The sequence below is a fragment of the Armigeres subalbatus genome, chromosome 2 (genome assembly GCF_024139115.2).
Source record: "Armigeres subalbatus isolate Guangzhou_Male chromosome 2, GZ_Asu_2, whole genome shotgun sequence".
NCBI lineage: Eukaryota > Metazoa > Arthropoda > Insecta > Diptera > Culicidae > Armigeres > Armigeres subalbatus.
In genome coordinates this window covers 235,315,706-235,340,022 of record NC_085140.1, presented here as the reverse complement: position 1 = coordinate 235,340,022, position 24,317 = coordinate 235,315,706, and the positions used below count along the sequence as shown (strand labels likewise).

Genomic DNA, 24,317 nt, shown 5'->3' with positions numbered 1-24,317 from the left:
GTAATTGGGCCTACAAAAAATGCCACACTCGCGCGAACCTACTGCCTGCATTTTTCTGGTGCTTGCTTTGTTCGCGAGTACGGGCAGTGCAAAGTAAAAAAGCAGAGCAGTATTTTGTTCGGGAGTAAAAATCACGGTCGCGAGTATTTGCGTTTATTTCAAATAGGGTAGAATACGGCATTGGCAGGGTGCGACAGTTGTTGGCACCCTCAACAAAATTTGCATTTTCCAGCAAACATACACTATTTATGAACATAATTTTTATTCAATCACACAATTTCAAGTCTAAGCTTTTATTTGAATAAGTTGTTTGTATAAAAGTAACAAGATTTGATGAGTTAATCATCGAAACAAATTTGCACCTACGAAATCCTTGCCATTATTGCATCGCCAAAGAAAGCAGCGCACGAAAAGCAAACTGTTACTTACTTTTTTGGATCGCCTGTTTCTCCTCTTTTTTGCGTAAGGCACGACAAATCAAGTACGTAAACTACTTTTTACACTTTATTACCACTTAATTATCACCACAAATAGCAAATTTATGCAATATTTGCTCTATGTTTCACAAAATAAAATCGGGACTGTTCGTTTTCTTTGACAGCAGCACACTCCGGAATAGAGCGAGAGAATGTGTTTGTGAGCATATCAAGCACACGCTAAAAAGATACCACGCACAATTCTATGTGATTTGATTTTAGCAAAAATACGAACAAAATATCCGGTGATGGCATTTATTTAAAAAAAAAAGTGATAAAATACAAATGCTTCTATTCAGATTTTTACGCAGACCATGAATTATATCAAAAGTGATAGCAACACCGTAGTGTTTTAACCCTTATGTGGCTGACAGGATCGTTTTCCTTTTGCAGCTTCAATACTTTCCAAGCTCATCAAACAAATTATAACCATTCCCGTTCCTACATAGCGCATTTCAACCATAAATAATTGCCTACTTTTAGGGTATTATCTATTATTCAACTGTGAAACGTAGTGTAAGAATGGGGTCCCGACCAGTTAGTCATAACAAAATTTCATCTCATTTATATCAGAACGTGTTACAAATAACAATACTTGCAATAATTTTGTTATAAATTCTCTGTAAAATATGGAGGAAAGAAAATTTCACGATCTTCATAACATGATTATAACATAATGTGTTATGTTTATTTTTACCGAAAAAAAATTGCCTATATTTTTGGTAGATAGGAATGGGAAACGAAGCGAAGGTATCACCTTCAGTATAACTTGAACCTACATTCAAAGTTGAACCAGCTAGACAAAGTTAATTGCCTACATTATGGATAATCATAATCCTTTCAATAACATAATTTGTTATAGTATAAGCTTTTTTCACCACTTTTTATGTAACACATCGAGTTTTATTTTTGTTTAATTAACAACATATTTAGTAATATTTTTGTTAAAACTAAAAGAGATTTTTTTTACAATTTTTGTTGTTTTGACTACTAATGGTACATGTTTTATAACAACCGCTGGTATAAAAAATTGCTGTAACAGAATAACAAGTTCTGATAGAAATCTGTTACTATCTACTGGTCGGGGTGGCTCCAGCGGCTGGATAGGACAGTGCTGCCCTTTATTCAACATATGAAGACTCACGATGTGGAATATATTGTTAATATACTATACTACCAGAACCGACGAGCTTCGTTTCACTTAAAATTGATTAATTATATATTTTTAACATTATTTAAAAGACGTTTGAGTATTCGAAATTTGCAAATTTGGATTCCATTTTTTAAATTAATTTTCGATAAAAGAAGAAATTTGTACTTCATTTGTATGGGAGTCCCCTTTCAGAAGAGGAGGGGTCTAATACCATCATAAGAATCTTCATCGTTCTCAAAAACCTCTACATACAAATGTTCATGCCGTTTCCTAGTCTATAAGGGCAGACAGATAAAAATTCATTCTTATGTGTATAGATTTGGTTTTACGTAGTTTACGTCGAGCGGTAGTGTCTTGTATACAACAACCATGATTTTTTTTTTTTGATGAAACAAACATATCATGATGGGACCGCAAAGAGCAAGTTGTATATTTGAAACTTGATAGACTTTTGCTTACGTGTGTAGACTCTAAGACATTACAAAAGACAAAAAATGTAAATCTTGGCAGCGAACAAAAAGCATATAAGTTCCCTTCTCTGAAATGGCCAACAATATTTAAATAGGTTGAAAATGGTAAAAGTTATGAAACGGTCAATATCTGGGTACACGGGTACCCTATCTGCCATTCACGTCTGTTTTTTGTTGGTCGTATAAAGGTTAAATTTGTTTTACACTGTGTTTAAATGCTTTTGCTTTTCTGTCTACATGACATAAAATTGATGCCAAGGCTAAACATTCATGTTTTGTTTTAAGCCAGTTTTGATAATTAATAAAATTTGTTCCAAAATTGAGTGAAGCGAGATGAGCGTGCGGTCGATTAATATGAATGAATTTTACTACTGGAGGATATAAACAACCAGCATTTGGCACCAATACATTACCAGTTTTCTACTTCCATGTCTAGTTGCTAAAGGGAGCAAACTCATTGCTGATAATAGAAATTGCTATGCCAATAGAAGAAACGTTGACCTGTTACTTTATATTAAATTTACTGAGTTTGTGGTAAAAGCTGTTATATTTAGTGAACACCAATCATCAAAGAAAGAGCATACAAATGCATACCAGTTAAACTTTACCTGTGCTTTAGTGTAATTATTCATTATTTTTATCATTCAATTTGTCGAATGTCTTAGACTGCCAAGAATAGGTATTTTCCCCTACAATGAATAAATTTTACTTGTGATAAACACAATAACTATAAACAAAGGTGTTCTTACTCGAACACCTCGAACATCCGTGATAAACATGTTCCGAAGTTGTTTTATGACATTTTGCAAATTAACCCGAATGACTCGCGAAGGTTCACGAACATCTTTCGTGGTTCGTTTTTCTGTTTTCTCCGCGAGTAGTAGGTAGGCAAGAAAAAGGCAAAACAAGTGTTTGCGAGTATTTTGCATTGCCTACTCCTCGTTTTGTGAGCATGGTTCACAGATTTTCACCACTGCCCCACAGTGGTTCCCCTATAGGTCATACATCCAAAAATATGACTTTATAGAAATCCAACAAGTTATCTCTAAACTGCTACTTTATGGTACACTATATAAGCTGCAATCGCCATTTTAACAGAATTTGAGCTAATATGTTCTGTACAGGGCTTTGAATTTCAGATAATGAAGTCAAATAAACTACGTGATAAAGGTTTGCATACCCCATGAAACTTATTAAAAATTCCATCTTTTGAAATATTCTCTTCCAGATGTCATTTAAAGCAAATTTCAGCGGCGACCGTCCGCAACCTTCTGAAGTTATGGCCAAAATACTATTTTTTCATATGATCGGGAAAGTCATAAACACTGCTAGGTTTCATTTACAATTAACCCTATTTTTACGGCAGTTTTTTAGACGTCACTTCGTTTTACGGCATTTCTTTTACGGCACGTGTCGAGTTTGAATCAAATGGACTACCGAATCAACTGAGGCTTGCGTGATGTCCCAGCCACGGTATCAACCCAATTATGTCCTTCGAGTATTTGTATTTCACTTGCGTCTCAAATCCAGGTTTATGAGATGTCTCCAAATTGTTCTGAAGTTTGAATCAAATGGTCTACCGAATCAACTGAGGCTTGCGTGATGTCCCCAGCCCCGGTATTAACCCAATTATGTCCTCCGAGTATTTGCATTGCGTCTTGCGTCTCAAATCCAGACATATAAGATGTTGTAAGGTCTCCAAATTGTTCTGGAGTTTGAATCAAATGGTCTACCGAATCAACTAAGGCTTGCGTTATGTCCCCAGCCACGGTATCAACCCAATTATGTCCTTCGAGTATTTGTATTTCACTTGCGTCTCAAATCCAGGTTTATGAGATGTCTCCAAATTGTTCTGAAGTTTGAATCAAATGGTCTACCGAATCAACTGAGGCTTGCGTGATGTCCCCAGCCCCGGTATTAACCCAATTATGTCCTCCGAGTATTTGTATTGCGTCTTGCGTCTCAAATCCAGACATATAAGATGTTGTAAGGTCTCCAAATTGTTCTGGAGTTTGAATCAAATGGACTACCGAATCAACTGAGGCTTGCGTGATATCCCCAGCCACGGTAACCACCCAATTATGTCCTCCAAGTATTTGTCTTTCACTTGCGTCTTAAATCCAGACATATGAGATGTTGTAAGGTCTACAAATTGCTCTGGAGTTTGAATAAAATGGTCTACCGAATCAACTGAGGCTTGCGTGATGTCCACAGCCACGGTATTAACCCAATTATGTCCTCCGAGTATTTGTATTGCGTCTTGCGTCTCAAATCCAGACATATAAGATGTTGTAAGATCTCCAAATTGTTCTGGAGTTTGAATCAAATGGACTACCGAATCAACTGAGGCTTGCGTGATATCCCCAGCCACGGTAACCACCCAATTATGTCCTCCAAGTATTTGTCTTTCACTTGCGTCTTAAATCCAGACATATGAGATGTTGTAAGGTCTACAAATTGCTCTGGAGTTTGAATAAAATGGTCTACTGAATCAACTGAGGCTTGCGTGATGTCCCCAGCCCCGGTATTAACCCAATTATGTCCTCCGAGTATTTGTATTGCGTCTTGCGTCTCAAATCCAGACATATAAGATGTTGTAAGGTCTCCAAATTGTTCTGGAGTTTGAATCAAATGGACTACTGAATCAACTGAGGCTTGCGTGATATCCCCAGCCACGGTAACCACCCAATTATGTCCTCCAAGTATTTGTCTTTCACTTGCGTCTTAAATCCAGACATATGAGATGTTGTAAGGTCTACAAATTGCTCTGGAGTTTGAATAAAATGGTCTACCGAATCAACTGAGGCTTGCGTGATGTCCACAGCCACGGTATTAACCCAATTATGTCCTCCGAGTATTTGTATTGCGTCTTGCGTCTCAAATCCAGACATATAAGATGTTGTAAGATCTCCAAATTGTTCTGGAGTTTGAATCAAATGGACTACCGAATCAACTGAGGCTTGCGTGATATCCCCAGCCACGGTAACCACCCAATTATGTCCTCCAAGTATTTGTCTTTCACTTGCGTCTTAAATCCAGACATATGAGATGTTGTAAGGTCTACAAATTGCTCTGGAGTTTGAATAAAATGGTCTACCGAATCAACTGAGGCTTGCGTGATGTCCCCAGCCCCGGTATTAACCCAATTATGTCCTCCGAGTATTTGTATTGCGTCTTGCGTCTCAAATCCAGACATATAAGATGTTGTAAGGTCTCCAAATTGTTCTGGAGTTTGAATCAAATGGACTACCGAATCAACTGAGGCTTGCGTGATATCCCCAGCCACGGTAACCACCCAATTATGTCCTCCAAGTATTTGTCTTTCACTTGCGTCTTAAATCCAGACATATGAGATGTTGTAAGGTCTACAAATTGCTCTGGAGTTTGAATAAAATGGTCTACCGAATCAACTGAGGCTTGCGTGATGTCCACAGCCACGGTATTAACCCAATTATGTCCTCCGAGTATTTGTATTGCGTCTTGCGTCTCAAATCCAGACATATAAGATGTTGTAAGATCTCCAAATTGTTCTGGAGTTTGAATCAAATGGACTACCGAATCAACTGAGGCTTGCGTGATATCCCCAGCCACGGTAACAACCCAAATATGTCCTCCAAGTATTTGCCTTTCACTTGCGTCTCACATCCAGACATTTGAGATGTTGTAAGGTCTACGAATTGATCTGGAGTTTTAATCAAATGGTCTACCGATTCAACTGAGGTTTGCGTGATGTCCCCAGCCACGATAACCACCCAATTATGTCCTCCAAGTATTTGTCTTTAACTTGCGTCTCAAATGCCAGGCATACTAGATGTTGTAAGGTCTCCAAATTGTCCTGGAGTTTGAATCAAAAGTTTTGCCGAATCAACCAAAGCTTTCATGATATCCCAAGCCAAGGTAACCACCCAATTATGTCCTCCAAGTATTTGTCTTTCACTTGCGTCTTAAATCCAGACATATGAGATGTTGTAAGGTCTACAAATTGCTCTGGAGTTTGAATAAAATGGTCTACCGAATCAACTGAGGCTTGCGTGATGTCCCCAGCCCCGGTATTAACCCAATTATGTCCTCCGAGTATTTGTATTGCGTCTTGCGTCTCAAATCCAGACATATAAGATGTTGTAAGGTCTCCAAATTGTTCTGGAGTTTGAATCAAATGGACTACCGAATCAACAGAGGCTTGCGTGATATCCCCAGCCACGGTAACCACCCAATTATGTCCTCCAAGTATTTGTCTTTCACTTGCGTCTTAAATCCAGACATATGAGATGTTGTAAGGTCTACAAATTGCTCTGGAGTTTGAATAAAATGGTCTACCGAATCAACTGAGGCTTGCGTGATGTCCCCAGCCACGGTTTTAACCCAATTATGTCCTCCGAGTATTTGTATTGCGTCTTGCGTCTCAAATCCAGACATATAAGATGTTGTAAGGTCTCCAAATTGTTCTGGAGTTTGAATCAAATGGTCTACCGAATCAACTAATGCTTGCGTTATGTCCCCAGCCACGGTATCAACCCAATTATGTCCTATTTCACTTGCGTCTCAAATCCAGGTTTATGAGATGTCTCCAAATGGTTCTGGAGTTTGAATCAAATGGTCTACCGAATCAACTGAGGCTTGCGTGATGTCCCCAGCCACAGTATCAACCAATTATGTCCTCCGATTATTATTTTTTCACTTCGTCTCAAATCCAGACATATGAGATGTAGTAAGATTTCCAAATCGGCCTGGAGTTTGAATCAAATGGTCTGCCGAATCAACCGAGGCTTCCATGATGTCCCCAGCCGCGGTATCAACCCAATTATGTCCTCCGAGTATTTGTCGTTCACTTGCGTCTCAAATGTAGGCATATGAGATGTTCTAAGGTCTCCAAATTATCCTGGAGTTTGTATCAAATGGTCTACCGAATCAACCAAGTCTTTCATGATGTCCCCAGCCGCGGTATCCACCCAATTATGTCTTCTGAGTATTTTTCTTTCACTTGCGCCTCAAATCTAGATATATTAGATGTAGTAAAAACTCCAAATCGTCCTGGAGTTTGAATGAAATGGTCTGCCTGATCAACCAAGGCTTCCATGATGTCCCCAACCGCGGTAGCAACCCAATAATGTTCACCGAATATTTGTCGATCGCTCGTTGTTCTAAGATCACCAAATTGTCCTGAAGTTTTTTTTGCCTTCATTAGCGAGACGTTCAGCCCAAGGACATCCTGGAGTTTGAATCAAATGGTCTACCGAATCAACCAAGGCTTGCATGATGTCCTCAGCCGCGGCATCTCATACGCCTGGATTAGGAGAGATCTTACAAAACCTTATGTAAGACGCAAGTGAATGTATTTAAAAGTATCCAACGATCAACAAATTAAGTAAAATACAAGAAATTTTAGAAAAAATCCTTTTTACGTCTCATTCAGTTTGCGTCCCTCGAATAAGTGACGCAAAAAGAGGGTTGAGTGTACTACTTGCAGAGTAACAAGCATCTTACCACCCACGCATCTTCCCCATGACCGTGAATTATACGTGTTTTTTCTTGGATTTTTGCATATTATAGTGAAATTGGCTCCTTAAAGTATAATAATGGCTGTGCCAACCAAATAATTAAAAAATAGGCTGTTTAATCCGAAAAATACTAAAAGAACACCATTTTACTGTATAATTTTCGTAATTTATATTTATGACCGCTCTCCTAAGGGAATGGAACCACTGTGACCCCCTTAAAAGCGCCAAAATGCAAAATTCCACTGTTATCTCTTTGTTGGGAAACTATAATGTCCTTGATATGTATGCCTGCCGAGAACATTCGCTTGCTTACTTCTAGTATTCGGAATATTAGTCTGTTTTGGGTTTGAATCAAAACGATATGTTACTACTTAAATAAATGTAATTAGACTTAACTAAATGCCATTTCAAGTTCAGAAGGAAGAAGGAATTAGGATGAAAAAGGAGAAGGAGGCAGGGAAACGTGGGAAGGTGCCGTTTTTGTAGACAGGAGCCCAGACAACTGAATATGCCAGTAATAGTTATAAACTTACCAGCACGCAGAATAGCGATTTTAAGTATTGAAAATTATTGAAGTGCTGAGCTATACGATCTAATAACACACCCACATCTTCACACACTGCGGAGAATGGCACCCGGATGGCAACGTATGAATCACAAATAATACCAGATGTATTTTTCCGTTTTTTTTTTCATTTTCTATGGAAAATTTCTAATTTTTCAAGGATTTTGCTGCCAATTTAGTCAAATATCTGAATATCACAACGTTTTTGTCTAATTTCTGTGTATCGATTGCTTCTTGTTTTTTTATTTACTCTGGAACTTTAAAATAAAGGTTTCCAATAGATGAAAAATGGCGGCGCTATTGGTTGAGTGGTAAGCATAACCTGCTTCTTAATCCAGTATGCCTGAGCTCCATCTCAATCGGTGCCATTGGTAGTCTAAAAAGGCTTAATTCTAATTGCGCAAGGGATTTTTCGCTCCGCTTGTTTTGTATGAATCATGAGACAATAATAGATCCATTCCCTTATGCCCTTACGTAATTAGTGTACGGTCTCTATGAACTCTGGAGCAACTAATGTTTCAATTTCGAAGAAAACTCCCACTGCACTCCTTTCTAACTAGAGTTTCCATCCCGGGACAAAATATCCAGGGATTTAGTAAAATTCGGGATTTCTCGATTCCTGGGATATTATTTTTGAAATCCCGAAAATCCAGGGATACCCGGGGAAAGAAATACTGTTTCAATTCCGGTTCGCAAACAGTGTAATTTTTCTTCTTACAAAAGTTATTTGTTTTGAACGCGAAACCCAACTTATGTGATAAACTCATATCATATTATTATACCTCCCATCATACATGATTTTTTTCCCTAGTTCGTTTGTTTGGTAGGCTCAGACATGTATACGGAGCCCAGGTTCTTCGTGATGCACAATCGATACCATCTTATTATTAAATGAGTAAGAGAGGAACAGACATGAAAATATCGGAGATAACTAATAGAACACCTTCACAAAAAATATTAGATTACCCTATACTTTTTCCAGCAGGTACAGCTCTCTATTAATTAAACGACAAGTATCTACAGTACAAGATCAGCTACATCTATTTGGCGCCTGCTTCCTACTCATCTCCCGTCTACAGCAAAGTTGGGTACACTAGCTGATATTCGCCTTGCTAATCTCCACGCGCCGCCCAAAATTGAGTCTGAGCGTGCTTCTTGCCTTCCTGAGCTTCTTGCCTCCAAAACAATTCTTGATCCAATTCATGTCCTTCCAATCGATGTTCGTACAACAAACTTTCCAGCACATGCGCAAGTACAAGTGGTCTGACCCAGATGCTCCGCCTATTTTTTTGTGTGTATTGCTTCGATCAAAATCAACTCTGGTCAACAGGCTGTAATCAATTTGTCCAATTCTCGGCTTCTGTCAAAGTTATATACCAACTTTAATCGCGTAATCTATCAACCCCATTATCGTTAAATTATCGAGTTAACTTACGTTAAATTATCGAACTCCGATAATAATTAAGTTGATTCATCTTTATCGCAGCAAGCGATTACGTTGAACACAATTAACTTTATCGGCGATAACGATAAATAAACGATTAACATCAAGATTAGGAAGCGATCTGTTCAAGATTAGGGAGAGCTGCAGCTCTTGGCAAAAGTATCAATTAGTAGCCTGCCACGGTTTTTAGGATACTCTAGTATTGTGTTTTCTTTGTGAGGGGGTTCCCATATATCCAATAGGTTATGGGCCCATTCGCATATTCCATCTTTCGTCACTAGGGTATTGAATACAATCTCAACAACTATCTAAACCCAATGCATATCAAGCCGACTTCAACCGCCAGCGAACCCTTTTTCTCGGACTCGGCGATCATATATTCCAAAAGGGTACATTACCTTCCGAGAAAAACGTGAATATTATTTGATTCTTGAAGTCGTTTTTTTTTTCGAAAAAGATTGAATCGAAAGAATCGATTCAAATTAAAATTTAATTGAGTTCCAATGTGACATCTGTATTATTTTGCCTTTCTTAAATATGAACTATTTCTAAAATATGAGATATGAACATTGAATAAAATCGTTTTTAAATAAAAAAAAAAGTTTTCTAAGGAAGCATCAAAAAATCCCGGGATCCCGGGATTTCCCGAGATATACGAACAAGTTCATCCCGAATCCCGGGACAACGAAAATGGCCGGGAAATGGAAACTCTATTTCTAACATAAGGTCAAAATTAACGCCCGGTTTGTCACAAGAAGTGCCGTAAGAATCTGTTCTAAACTTTACTGAGCAGAACTAGCTTTTGCCAATTACTTAATTATGGATTGGAAATGGAAATTATGATTTAGTAATTATGCTTATTATTTTTTAAATTAAATTTCCAATACTTCATTTTGAAAACTTTGATTACAAATGGACGTAATAAATTTAGGCTTTTGAATAACTTTTGTAGTATCTCACAGAGACCCAAACCCTTGCACTATGCTCCTCATTCAGGGTTCTCAAAGATTCCGGTCTATCTTTTTTGTTCAGTACTGAAGTCACGCAACTGCCAACATGAACAAAATAAACTGAATAAAAAACTCAAAGGTGCAGCCCAATCGGGTTGTACGCAAAGGTGACGTAGGACTACGTAGCTATACGAAATGGATGATATTGGCCATAATAATTTGTGTTTCTTTATTAACATTGAGCAAATTGTTCGGAAGTCAACTGAATCAAGAAGACGAATAGTTGATCCCAGTTGGATGGACTTTGCTTCTTCTAACCATGGAATTAACACGACTCATCGGCCGCATCGCCGCTGAAATCACTCGACTGGCTTTCAGTGGAGGATATCACAATCCTAGAAGACACCATCCTCAAAAATGTCCGAAATAAAGGAGAAATAAGCAGAATCAGAAGTGGCATGAAACCAAACGTAAATATATTTATTTGTGACGTTTGGTTTTTGCCCGCGATGGGAACGTACGTGGCAAAGTGAGGAGAACTTCAAGAATTAGTTACACATAGTTCTTTTCATGACTCAAACTATTTATCTAAGAAGAGGTATTGGCGTCTTCATCGATCATGCTGTCATTGGCGGAAAGTGAAATTTTCTGGCAAAATTATTTGGTTTTGTTTCTGTTAGTCATGGGAATTGAAATCAGTTTTTTTTTTCCGAGCCACCATTCTATACAAAAGAACGTCAATCCGAGATAAATTTTCTTCAAAGTGCAGAACTTCGTAAATAGCGAATTTGATAGCGCGTCGGAGGGAGATGAGGCAGTAAATTTGACATTATGGGATCACTAACAGCAACCAAGCTAGCACGCCAAACCCAGTGCCACCGAAACAGTCCATTTTCGCAATTAACTTTTTCTTTTCGTAAAATGTTGGTCCAATTTTTTTTTCCCAATTCCCATTCCAATAACTAACTGCATCCAATCGCTTGTCGACACCTTGCGTTGTAACTGTCCGACCGCCACTTGATGATTTTTCGCTAAGCCTCCGAAGGTTGAAATAAATTTGCAGCATTGCCACACTGCCACCCACTTCGTGCTGCTGTGTCCGCTCCGCTGCACCGAATGTCGAACCGCTCTCTGTGTAATCCCGACCAAAATGGCTCGCGCGCGTCGAACAGCAGCTTTCTTCTTCTTCTTCTTCTTCTTCTTATTGGCATTACATCCCCACACTGGGACAGAGCCGCCTCGCAGCTTAGTGTTCATTAAGCACTTCCACAGTTTTCAACTACGAGGTTTCTAAGCCAGGTTACCATTTTTGCATTCGTATATCATGAGGCTAGCACGATGATACTTTTATGCCCAGGGAAGTCGAGACAATTTCCAATCCGAAAATTGCCTAGACCGGCACCGGGAATCGAACCCAGCCACCCTCAGCATGGTCTTGCTTTGCAGCCGCGCTTCTTACCGCACGGCTAAGGAGGGCAGCTTTCTTGTATTTGATAAATTAAGCCCGTTAGCCCCGCCCCTTTGTGAACTGATATGGATGTAAATGTAATGTGCACTCATAACGATTAATGAAGGGGCGGTGCTAATGAAATTACTTCATTAGATATAAGAAAGCTGCTTTTCTGCGCGCGCGAGCCATTTCGATCGGGTTTCCACAGACAACGGACCGTTCGGAGAATGATAAATTCCAAGAATCCAATGAAACTTTTTCGCAAGATTCTGAATTTGGTTATGAGATGTTGTTTATCTAAGATGCGTATTGTTGCGAGGAAGGACAACAGAAATTTGACTCAAGACGAAGTTTCTCCATATTACAAAACATTATCTTTCGGCATCTGTCTGTCCGCGCGACGTTCATCGATGGGTGGTTGCTGTAGATAGTTTCCACTGAGGTGGCGTCTTCATCGATTTTATACAAAAGAAGGTTGATCCGACTATCCGAAATAAACTTTCTTCAAAGTGCAAAACTCAATCGTAAATAGCGAATTTGATAGCGCGTCAGAGGGAGATGATGTAGTGAATTTTAATGGATGGAATCACTAACAGCAACCAAGCTCCACGCCAAACCCGATGCCACCGAAACAGTGCATTTTCGCAATTAACTCTTTCTTTTCATAAAATGTTGGTCAGTGATTGATTTTTGATGTCTGTGCTAGTGATGCATGTACGTGATTGATTAGTTTACTTATTTCCAAACTTTTTATCAATTATCGATAATAAATAGTTAAAAATCAGTATTTTCAAATAAATACAAAGAAGCGTTGACTCATCCTTGATCGAATGGTCCAAAAAAAATTGAAAATCTATCGAGAAACGGCTTAGATATTAAAGTTTAAAGTTTAAAGTTTATCATATTTTCGTGACGGTCCCCGATTTTCGCAATCGTAAAGTGTACCCCAATATAGAAAACACAGACGTTGTCCTACGTCAAAAGTATTGGTGGTCCAAAATGGTAAGGACAGTTTAAAAATTAGTATTTTTGCAATTATTACATCATCCATTACGCATTTTTGCATCAGGTACTTCTAGAGATCAGAAAAGGTATCCCTAGGGGTACATATACCCTGTAGATTGAGAAACGCTGCCATAGTCAAATGATGGAATTATTAGTGATTTGACCAACTGAATATGTTGTGGAGTACAGTGTTTCACCATTAGTAGGTTACTGTAAACCTCACTAAAAACGGAAATAATTTAAGAATTCCAATTCAAATCATAATCCATTAGAAGTCCCAATTTTTTTTACTATATCGGTGTAATTGATGGAATCTTTTCCAATTACTTCCAATAGGGTTTCTGTTAGTTTGCACAACAGGAAAAAAGGAGGTATTTTTGGCCAAAATTATGAATCCTGCAATAAACGGTGGTATTCATCATAAAAACATAGATAGAGAAGAAAAATATTTTTTCTGAGCCTTAAATAATATATAAGTCCAAAGAAATCTAGACCTACATTTGAAAAGGGCGTAACAGCCAACATTTATTCCTTCTGATTCCTCGTCTACGTATAAAGCTATATATGTGGATAAAGAATCAGAAGGGATAAATTTTGGCTGTTACACCCTTTTCAAATATTAGTCAAGAAATTTTAAAGAGTTCACCGTAAAAATGTTCAATCTGTGGAAATTTAGAGGAATTTTTGAAAAAAAACTTGGGAATTTGGAATCCTTTCGTTGATAAGTCTGAAGAATTTTCCGAGAAATAATTTTCCAAAGATATTCAGAAGAAATTAGAGTGAAATTAATTCCTGTGGAATTTTTCTTTGGATTATAGATCGTAGACTCTTAATTACTCGAGGAAAGCTCTTCAATTCTTCGTTAGAAATCCGAAGAAATTTCCGTGAAATCTCCGAAAAATTCAGTGATAATTCGGAAAAAAAATTTCGGTGAGTATCAGAAGCATTTTCTGCGGAATTTTAAAATAAAAGTAAATCGAGTCAAGTACAAGACACTGAAGACGACCTTACTGTTGAGGTCGAAATACGTATCTGCCAAAATACAATTAAGAGCCAGTTCGCGAGAAGCGCGACCCCCTCTTGTATCGATATTCTCCGTTTTAGACGAAATTTTCAGGGTATGTTCATATATGTAAGAGAAGGCATTTTGCAAATTTTCAGATTTTTTCATTGAGGGGAAGTGGGGTAAAACGGCCCTTCAAAAATTATTGTTCAAAAATCGCCAAAAACAAAAAAATGCAATAACTTTGGCAATGAGTGACCGATTTTGTTTAAATTTTGCACGTTTTTTCTACTCAATTAGTACTTTATACCAAGTGCTTAATAGGGTTATAAAGTTGTTTACTTTAGGAGAAAATTGACTTTTTCGATAAAAAATTGTCGTTTTTCCAAAGGGAATATTTTTCACCAACAGATCTAGGATAAAACACTAAACCCGTTAGGCAATTAAGGAACTAAAGAGCTTTCATCTCATATATAATGTAGAAGCGCCAACTCAAGAATTTCTAAGAAAATCGCAATTTTCTGCAACACTGTTTGTTCAAAAGAAAGTTCGCACAAATTTTGACCCTACTTAAGTTGATTTTTCAATCTGGGGGAAACTGTCCAAACTTTTTTGTCTAAGTTGAAATTAAAAATCTTAATTTTTCATTAGGGGAGTGTAGGGTAAAATAGTCCTTTAAAAATAAATGTCAAAACATACTTAATTTTTTTATGTGAGTTCTAGCAGAAAATACATAAGTTTTAAAAAACTGTTTCTTCTTCCTTTCAATTCATCTATATTTTTCGTCTCAATTGATATGTATATCCTTCGCTGATCTATATTAGATAGCAAACTATTTGCAGGACAATTTTCAACAGAAGTAAAATAGGACCAAAATAAGTTCCTTAAACATTAGCACGTTTTTCGCAAACTGAAACAAAAATGAACGGATTCAACGAAAGTGCTTGTTGTTTTTTTTTTTTTTAAACAGCTATACTGCCGCTAACCGCAAGTCAGACTTATCTGGATATGGCGTCCATATACAGATATGTCTGACTTGCGGTTAGCGGCAGTATAGTTACTGTTTTTACCGGTACTGATGTTGCTTTTACAGCTATGCGAAAAAAAAACAATTATTGGTGAGATCGCAGCAAGCCATGCGCGCGGACGGTTGCTTTTAAATTTGCTGTCACGGTTTTTGTTCGTTTCCGCAAGAAATAGATTCGGCTGATGTGTATTTTTTGCATTTGTACTAGAAGAAAAAAGTTTAAGTTATCTGAAGTTTGAGATTTACGAGTTTGGTGACTTTTTCTCAAGTGTATTCTTATTTGAGTGCGCGAAATCGTTTGTGTAGTTTGAATACGGGGATGAATTTGGTGAAAACATATATGAAATTGTGAAAATACCAGGAAAATATGGATCAATAAAGAATTGATCGGAATAGCGCTGGAAGAGTAGTGGTTTGTTCGTGGACACTAGTTGTAATCTGCTCTTCCTCAGTTCATTTATTCGGAATTGGATCAATTTGGTGAGATTGTTTCAATATGTTTTAATATGATTCAAAAACTATATACGCGCTGGATTTAAAAATCCGGAAGTTTGTTTATGGATCCATTATCCAATTGATAATGGTAGCATAAACAGGCGGGGCTTATTGCAAGTGAAAGTGACCTCGGACTGGACGTGAGTTACCAGGCAGTCTGAAATGGGTCACTGGAGCTGCAGTAGAGCTAACACCTTCTAACTCCCGGGCTAAAGCTGACTTTATTAAAGACATTCTTCAAAGACATATTATTCTTCCATAATACCACTGCCGGACAGTGGGGGTTAGATTGAAGATACACACATGCGAAAAAAAAACAATTATTCTTAACGGCAAATGAGCAATTTCGTAACGTTTAAACATACACAGCAAATAATTTTGAAAATTCAACGACGTGTAAAATTGCAGCTGAACCCATCAAACGAATTAACATTCGATATCCAATTCAATTTGATTGAACTTTACAAGCAAGCACCGTTTAAATTTATTTCGATTTAAAAGAATAGTAAGATCGATTGAATGTTGCGTTTATTTGCATGCTCCAAATATGTGCATGGAAATACATTTAAAATCACAACATATTTTTATCTGTGTAGCTTGTTGGTGGAGCTACTTCTCAGATTATATTTTTCTTTTGTACCTACTTGCATCAGGTTACCATAGGCTTGTTTTTGTAGCTTGTAACGATTGTGTGGTATTCATAACTCTTTTTCATCCTCCATAATTATCAATTTAAACCAAATAAACCAAAGATTATTGTGCAAAAACGTCAAACCGTGTACCATTCATACATTTTGAATTACTAACCTTCAAACTGCTAGCTAATATAACAGAGATACAATCTAAACCAAATGTTTGACTGAATGGACTATACCAGTTCTAATCAGGTGTATATATTTTCAAGAGTTGAACAATTTTATCTCATAGGTAATGGAATAAACTCGATTCTATGTTTACACAACTGTGTAAAAAACACTCCAAAGTTTAACAAAGTTCTGAATTCATTTGGCACAATACGGGAGAAACCTTTTTTTTGCTACAACGAGCTGATTTTTTACAAGGAGAGCGTAACAATGTAATGTGTATACTATTGAATAGGATAGTGTATCAATTGTCTGACGATTTGAAAACACACCCCTCATGAAAATACTTCAAATTTTAGGATACACGTTTCTACACTCATAGATAAAGTATGTAAATTGTAGATCGCTTAATCAATTAATTTAGGGATTACCAAGCAAAACTGTTTTATTCTCGGCTTAATTGACATCACCTGAAAGTGCTTGAGTAACTCAACAAAACTGTGTAGTTGATTGTAAAAAGGATGCCTTAAATATCAGCCTTTTTCTCTTGAAATCTTTGCTAACCTTTCATGAACATATTTCCAACCAACCATAGGTGTGGTTTGCTAAGAAGTAGTACTTGGGTAGTAACAGCTTGCAATACTTTTTGAGAAATCTATCTATTGCTTTTTTCACCGAGGAATAGACTACCGTGTTGAAGTACCAATGTAACAAACAAAGTACCAAAACAAATATTCTCACTTCCGAATGGATGGAAACTAGCTAAAGCATTGGATTTTGCTTTACGTCCTTCTTGAACCATGCATCGTTCTTGCAATTAAGACGTCACCATGGAGGAACTGGTGGGAATATATTTTGGTGGAACAATATTTTGAACGGGAGTTTATAGAAATGACGGAATATTATAGAAATGACATGACTAGTTGACCAGTTCACGTTATTTTTTGAGATTGAGAGATTGTGAAGGATTTAATTGGTGACAGATAAAGACCCATAAAAATACTAAGCTTGGAAGAATTTCGAGGCAAACTTGCAAAATCACTAGATTAGTTGCCAGTTGAGTCGGAATAATCAAATCTAAGGAGTGTGGTTACGATTATCTTGTTTCGTAACATTATTTATATTTGGAGATTTTACCCCTCTCTCCCCATCCCAATATTTTGCCAAATAGTTTCATCTACATATAGAAATAAACCTTGTGAGTTTCAGCCAGATGCAGAAACATCGATAAAATGGAGTTGCGATTCTCACAAACTGGCTTGCAAACAAACAGTGCAATGTGCAGAAATTCATAATTTGATTGATTATTCTTAAGTCGGCGCACTGAAATAAGTTTCAATAAGTTTGATGTATATTCTGCTTGAGCTCACATATAAAAAATTATGTATTTTTGACATTTTATTTTTACTAGGCTATTTTACCCAATTTACCGAAATTGCTCATTTATCGTTAAGAATAATTGTTTTTTTGTTCGCATAGATGTAAAAGCAACATCACTACCGGTACCCACATTAATTGTAGCTTATTCAAAAAAAATATCAATAAGCACGTTCGCCGAAATCGTTCATTTTTGTTTCAGTTTGCGAAAGACGTGCTAATGTTTAAGACACTTATTTTGGTCCTATTTTACTTCTGTTGAAAATTGTTCTGCAAATAGTTTGCTATCTAATCTAATCTAATCAGCGAAGGATATACGTATCTCTTGAGACGAAAAATATAGATGAATTGAAAGGAAGAAGAAACAGTTTTTTTTAAACTTATGTATTTTCTGCTAGATCTCACATAAAAAAATGATGTATTTTTTGACATTTAATTTTAAAGGCCTATTTTACCCTACACTCCCCTAATAGAAAATTCTGATTTTTAATTTCAACTGAGACAAAAAAGTTTGGACAGTTTTCACCAGATCGGAAAACATCAACATAAGTAGGGTCGAAATTTTTGCGAACTTTCTTAAGAATAAACAGTGTTGCAGAAAATTGCGATTTTCTAAGAAATTCTTGAGTTGGCGCTTCTAAATTGTATATGAGATGAAAGCTCATTAGTTCCTTAATTGCCTTACGGGTTTAGTTTTTTATCCTAGATCTGTTGGTGAAAAATATTCCCTTTGGAAAAACGACCATTTTTTATCGAAAAAGTCAATTTTCTCCTAAAGTAAACAACTTTATAACCCTATTAAGCACTTGGTATAAAGTACTAATTGAGTAGAAAAAACGTGCAAAATTTAAACAAAATCGGTCACTCATTGCCAAAGTTATTGCATTTTTTTGTTTTTGGCGATTTTTGAACAATAATTTTTGAAGGGCCGTTTTACCCCACTTCCCCTCAACGAAAAAATTTGAAAATTTTCAAAATGCCTTCTCTTACATATATGAACAAACCCTGAAAATTTCATCCAAATCGGAGAACATCGTTGCAACCTCCCTTAGAAAGGGGGTCGCGCTTCTCACGAACTGGCTCTTAAGTGGAGGAATTAAATGGGATTGTACAAACTCGTCTTATGACAAGGGAAAAAAAGTAAATTAATAATTCCCGAAGAAACACAGAATAATTATCCGAAGGAATTTCCTAATAAAATCCCGTGGTAACTTGTTATAGTTTTCTGTGAAATTTGTGATTTTCCTTGAGATTTTAAAGATTTTCCTGTGAAATATTTCGAAGAATTTCTTGTGAAAATTTGTAGAAATATTTCAAGGAAATTATAATAAATTTATAGTGGGAAGTTTTTTTTTCGAAATAACTACAAAAAAATCAATGAAAATTCTTTAGAATTTTTTGAATAAATTCTCAACAAATTCACTGCGAATTTCTGAAACTTTTTTATGAAGAATTTCGCAAAGAAATTCATAACAATATTCTGAGAAAATTCTGCAAAAAGGAAGCGGACTTCCACCGAGGAAAGGCGTAGAAGTCTTAGAAAATAGCTACAGCGCTGTCTGTGATTGGACCCAGCGGTGAAAGCAGACAGGCTTATCACTCGACTACTGACGTCAGAAGTTTCTATTTGTGTTCTATTAACAATAATGACCCTGTTTTTACTTTCATTCTTATTTCGAAAAACTGTACCTCTGACTAGAAGGTTACGAACTCGCTCCATGCCCATTCCAATGCCGCGAAAAAGCCCTCCATCCACCCTATTAATTAGCATTAAGGTAAAACTCTTATCAGAGATCATCAATCAGTAAAATCAGTTGTAAGAGAGACTAACAATTCCAGCTTATTATAGACCCAACAGCGTCGAGGGAGAAGGAACAAAGCAAAAGCAATTTGCAGTTTCTGGAAGTGTTTGATAAATAAAAGTCAATTCGAGTGACTACTCGAAGTTGCGAATATTATGGACTCCAACGCAAGGTGCTGCTCGGCAAACGACAGATAGCGGAACCAGTCAATAATGGTGCGCCTGTTATTCCGAGATAGAGGGGGCGGAAAATTAATACCACGGTCGAATTAAAGTTTGAAAAGTTCGATTTCGCTTCTCAGTTGTAGATTTCGGTTCCCAATCGACCATTGTTGTCGAGCTAATTTCGGTTGTGTTACCTATTTAATTAGACGTCAGAACTTTTCATTGGCCGCATTGTGACGGCGACGACGACGACGACAACGGATCGGAAATTGTGAAAAAGTTATTAATTGCAAATAGCAGAACTGTGTGTACTTACTCTGTTTTGATTCCATTCTGGATTGAATCAGCTTTGGCCATTGCGCTCTGGCGGCGTCCGTCGATTCAGGCGCGGCTTGGTGTGGTGAGGATTGACTTTATGGTTCCGTGATTGCAATGTTGTCTCCGTCCTCGGTGGTGATTGGGTATTCCCGCTTTTTACGTCTTAAATCCGATAGCGCCACGGCAGACAGACGGGGCTACTTCGGAAGGAACGTAATCAAACAAGTCCTGCAATGGGAAGCGCCATAAAAATATATTTATTAGATTGGGTTGCTACTAGCAGGGTCGACATGGAGTCAGACAAATAATTCACGGAGCGATGTTTATTTGAATGTTGGTTTCTTAATTTACTTTTTATTTCTGATTGTCCTTTTCAGTCTTCTAGAAATGGTCCGTATATTGGTTTCGGTTTATATTCAGGAATACAAAGAATAAATTTACTTTGTTCAGTGACTTCAATGTCTAGGTTTATATTTTTCTGTTCCTCCCATTCTTCTCATCATTTCCTTTACTTTTATTTAAGCATACTTTTTCCTTTGACCTATCGAGTATATTGTCTAAACTGCACTTGATTAAATGAATTTGATTAATTATTTGGAATTTAAATTATTTTTGTTTTTTTTTTTTTTTTTTCAAAATATAATACCATATGAGTGTTGAATCGATTTTCACTACAGTATAGTAGATATATAATTATCAATAATAATTATATTTCTACGCCACAACAATCCCGCCTATGCACAAACCCACCAAGACTCATCAACTCGAATAAACAACTCCCATGAGTGCACCAATCGCCACATTCTATCAACACTCGGATCGTAATTTTGAGCCCCAAACCTATCGAGAGTTGCGGTCGTAATCAGCATATTTAGTGGAAGTTATTTCCCGTTTACAACAACAACCCGTAACAAGCCCGGTTGATCTGGTGACGGCATTGGACGCCGAACGATGATGGAAGCTTGCCGGAATGGTTGTTCGCCGATCCCGTAGTCCGAACTCTAATTAAATTATGGGCGGCAATTTCATTTCGCTAAATAGCTGTTTACTGCCCTGGCTAGGAAGCACCGTTCTGGTGATTCACGTCGGTAGCTCCGGCATTTGCTCGGTTATGAATATACCCATTTTACGGATTTGTATCGGAATTATGGCACAGACTCGGTTGGCTTACAGAAGTTTGCACACTTTGGTCTTGGGGGCTGTGCAGAGTGGCAGTTATTGGCGCTCATAATCCAACGTAGTTAACATTTTTATGGAGTAAATGACTTGTATTTAATCTCGTCGTATACGTTGACTGATGATGTCATTTGATATTTCTTGTTGATCAGCTATCACGAAAATATGTAGGGAAACTAAATCATCTCACTGAAAGTAATTTATCTCATCGTGAAATATAGGAATAATGTTCCTATTTAATAGATACTTTTTGCTAACAAGCGTACTCAGTGTTAAAAATAAAAATAAGAAAATCCTCCTTCAACCTTTTTTCAATTAGATGGATATAGGGGGAGATCCTCCAGCGCCGGACACCTTCCGATATCGGACACTTCTCAAAACGACACTTGCATATGCCATCATATTATGTAGTACAAAAGAAAGCTATTGAAAAGTCCTTTACCCGAGAGGAATATCAGATCCTCATGTTGTAAACTTTGTTCAAAATTTGGAATTGAACAAAAATGCCAAAATTTTTCATGTTTCAGAAGGTTTGTTTGTTTTAGAAGTTTTGAATCAACAATATTAAAATCAATCGAAAGCATTCTGATTATATGGAGATGGTCAATATTAGCTATATTTTAAATAACCACAAATACAATTTCTGTATCCGGTAGTTGTCCCCCGGGTTCGGACAGTGAGATTCAAATCAATTCAGAAAGGGAAGATCCATTAATTACGTAACGCAAAAATTGGACTTTTTCAACCCCCGTTCCCCCCGTTAAACGTTAAAATTCTTCCCGATGCCCCTTTCCAGTCACTAACAGCAGCAAAACAAAAGTAAGAATTTTACGAGAAAACTTCATTTGTACGACAATTTGCAAATAAGACAAACAAAACCTTTTTCTTCATAAAATGATGGCCCTAAAAAACCACTTAAGTGCGCCTTTGCAATTAGAGTTTCCATCCCGGGACATCCCGGGACAAAAAATCCCGGGATTTAGGAAAATTCGGGATTTCCCGATTCCCGGGATATTATTTTTTAAATCCCGAAAATCCCGGGATACCCGGGACAAAAAATACTGTTTCATTTCCGGTTTGCAAACAGTGTAATTTTTCTTCTCACAAAAGTTATTTGTTTTGAACGCGAAACCCAACTTAGGCGATAAACTCATATCATATTTTTATACCTCCCATCAGACATGATTTTTTTTCCAAACTCGTTTTTTTTGGGAGGCTCAGGCATGTATACGGAGCTAAGGTTCTTCGTGATGCACAATCGATATCATCTTATTATTAAATTAGTAAGAGAGGAACAGACATGAAAATATCGGAGTTAGTTAATAGAAGCCTAACCATCATACTGAATAAAACGTGAATATTATTTGCTTTTAGAAGTAGTTTTTTTTTCGAAAGAATCGATTCAAATTAGAATTGAAATGAGTTTCAATTTGAACTCTGTATTCTAAAAAAATGAACTTTACCCCTGAATATTGAAAAAAATCGTTTTCAAATAAAAAAAAAAGTTTTCTAAGGAAACATCTAAAAATCCCGGGATCCCGGGATTTCCCGGGATATACGAACAAGTTTATCCCGAATCCCGGGACAACGAAAATGGCCGGGAAATGGAAACTTTATTTGCAATCATTATCAGTATGTAAGAAAATTTCGCTTTTGTACTGCTCCCACCGGCTACGAGATTTCAGCAGTAACCACTGCCGACGGACATCTTTGTTAGATGAATTCCAAAATCTTGATGATGTTGCTGACGACGGCCACACGATTATTCACAGCAAACCACCAATTACGCGAGAGAACACCACTGATGTCGATGCTGGGACCGCTGTCCGAAGAATCTCGAACTAACTGATTCGCGCGCGCTGGTTGCTGGTTGCGATGCTGGAACCGTGTTGGCCGCTCTCAGCAAAACCTCGAACAAAATGGCTCTCGCTCAGGAAAGCTGCTTCTTGTATCTAATCCAAGCTCCAGCATCGTCGGCACCATCCACCAGCGAATGGCCCCCGCTTCCTCCTCCTGGGTTCCGTCGGCAGTCGGAGAACGAAGCCGTCCCACCGGAAGAATCTGCCCCGCTGTACACTCCGGAGCAACTGATGCCGATCTTCGCGCAGCTCGCCACTCGACTGCGCGGCTGCAAAACCCGATTCGACCAGGTCTTTACACTTGGCATGTTCATCATTGAAAATGGCTGCTAGGGTGGGCCTGGTCAACTGGAACGCTTGCTCGCTAAAGAGCAAAACAATCGAGCTGAAGGATTTCCTTGAGGAGAAGGAAATAGACGTGGCGTTCATCACCGAAACGCACCTAAAACCGGAGGTGAACATCAACATCCCGGACTTCCGCATCGTGCGACTCGACCGGCCGACCAGGGAGGTGGTGTGGCCATCGCTCTTCGCTACAACATCAACTGTCGTCTGCTTCCAAGCTTCCAGCTCAGTGTCATCGAGGCCATCGGTGTCGAAATCACCACTTCGGTCGGCACAATCGCGCTCATCGCGGCGTACTGTCCAACGCAAGCCAAAGCCGGCGATGGATCATCGGCTGCCCTTCGGAGGGACATCGTCAAGCTGACGCGGAGGCAAGGCCAGTATATCATTGCCGGCGACTTGAATGCCAAACATCAAGCCTGGGGCAACAGTCGCGGAAATCGAAACGGCACCATCTGGAGCAACGACATGGAGGAAGGCCACTACACGATCCTGAGCCCGGATTCCCCCACTCGGCTGAGTCGGTCCGGTGCCCACGCAACGCTCGACCTCTACATAACAAACCTGAGTGACCACGTCTCGCAGCCGGTTGTATACCAGGAGCTCAGTTCGGATCACTATCCGGTGGTGGCGGAACTGGGCTCCTCGGTCAATCGGCACCAGCAGTTACGGAGAAACTATCACCGAGTGAACTGGCAGCGGTTCCAGCAGTGCGTCGATAACACCGTCGACTACGAGGTGCGTCCGGAGACGCCGGAAAGTATCGACCGCCAGCTGTGCGCCATCGAAGAGGCAATCTCGGTGGCCAGAGAGCAGCATGTCCCGACGGCTCGGCAGGTAAGCAACTCCTTAAACATCGATACACTCACCAAAGATTTGATTCGATTGCGGAATGTCATTCGCAGGCAGTTTCAGCGTACTGGACTGCCTGAGCTTA

The 24,317-nt window shown here is 38.2% G+C and overlaps 1 protein-coding gene across 6 annotated transcripts in view; it reads right to left on the bottom strand.

Annotated features, from left to right (window-relative positions):
• Positions 1-24,317, bottom strand: part of LOC134211909 (mucin-2) — a 358,556-nt gene that overhangs the window by 309,323 nt on the left and 24,916 nt on the right. For all 6 annotated transcript variants that reach the window (XM_062689292.1, XM_062689293.1, XM_062689296.1 and 3 more), the window contains one exon: positions 19,999-20,228. In XM_062689292.1, the coding sequence (XP_062545276.1) occupies positions 19,999-20,039 (41 nt within the window). In that variant the 5' untranslated portion in view covers positions 20,040-20,228. Of the gene's footprint in view, positions 1-19,998; positions 20,229-24,317 lie in introns of those variants that run through there.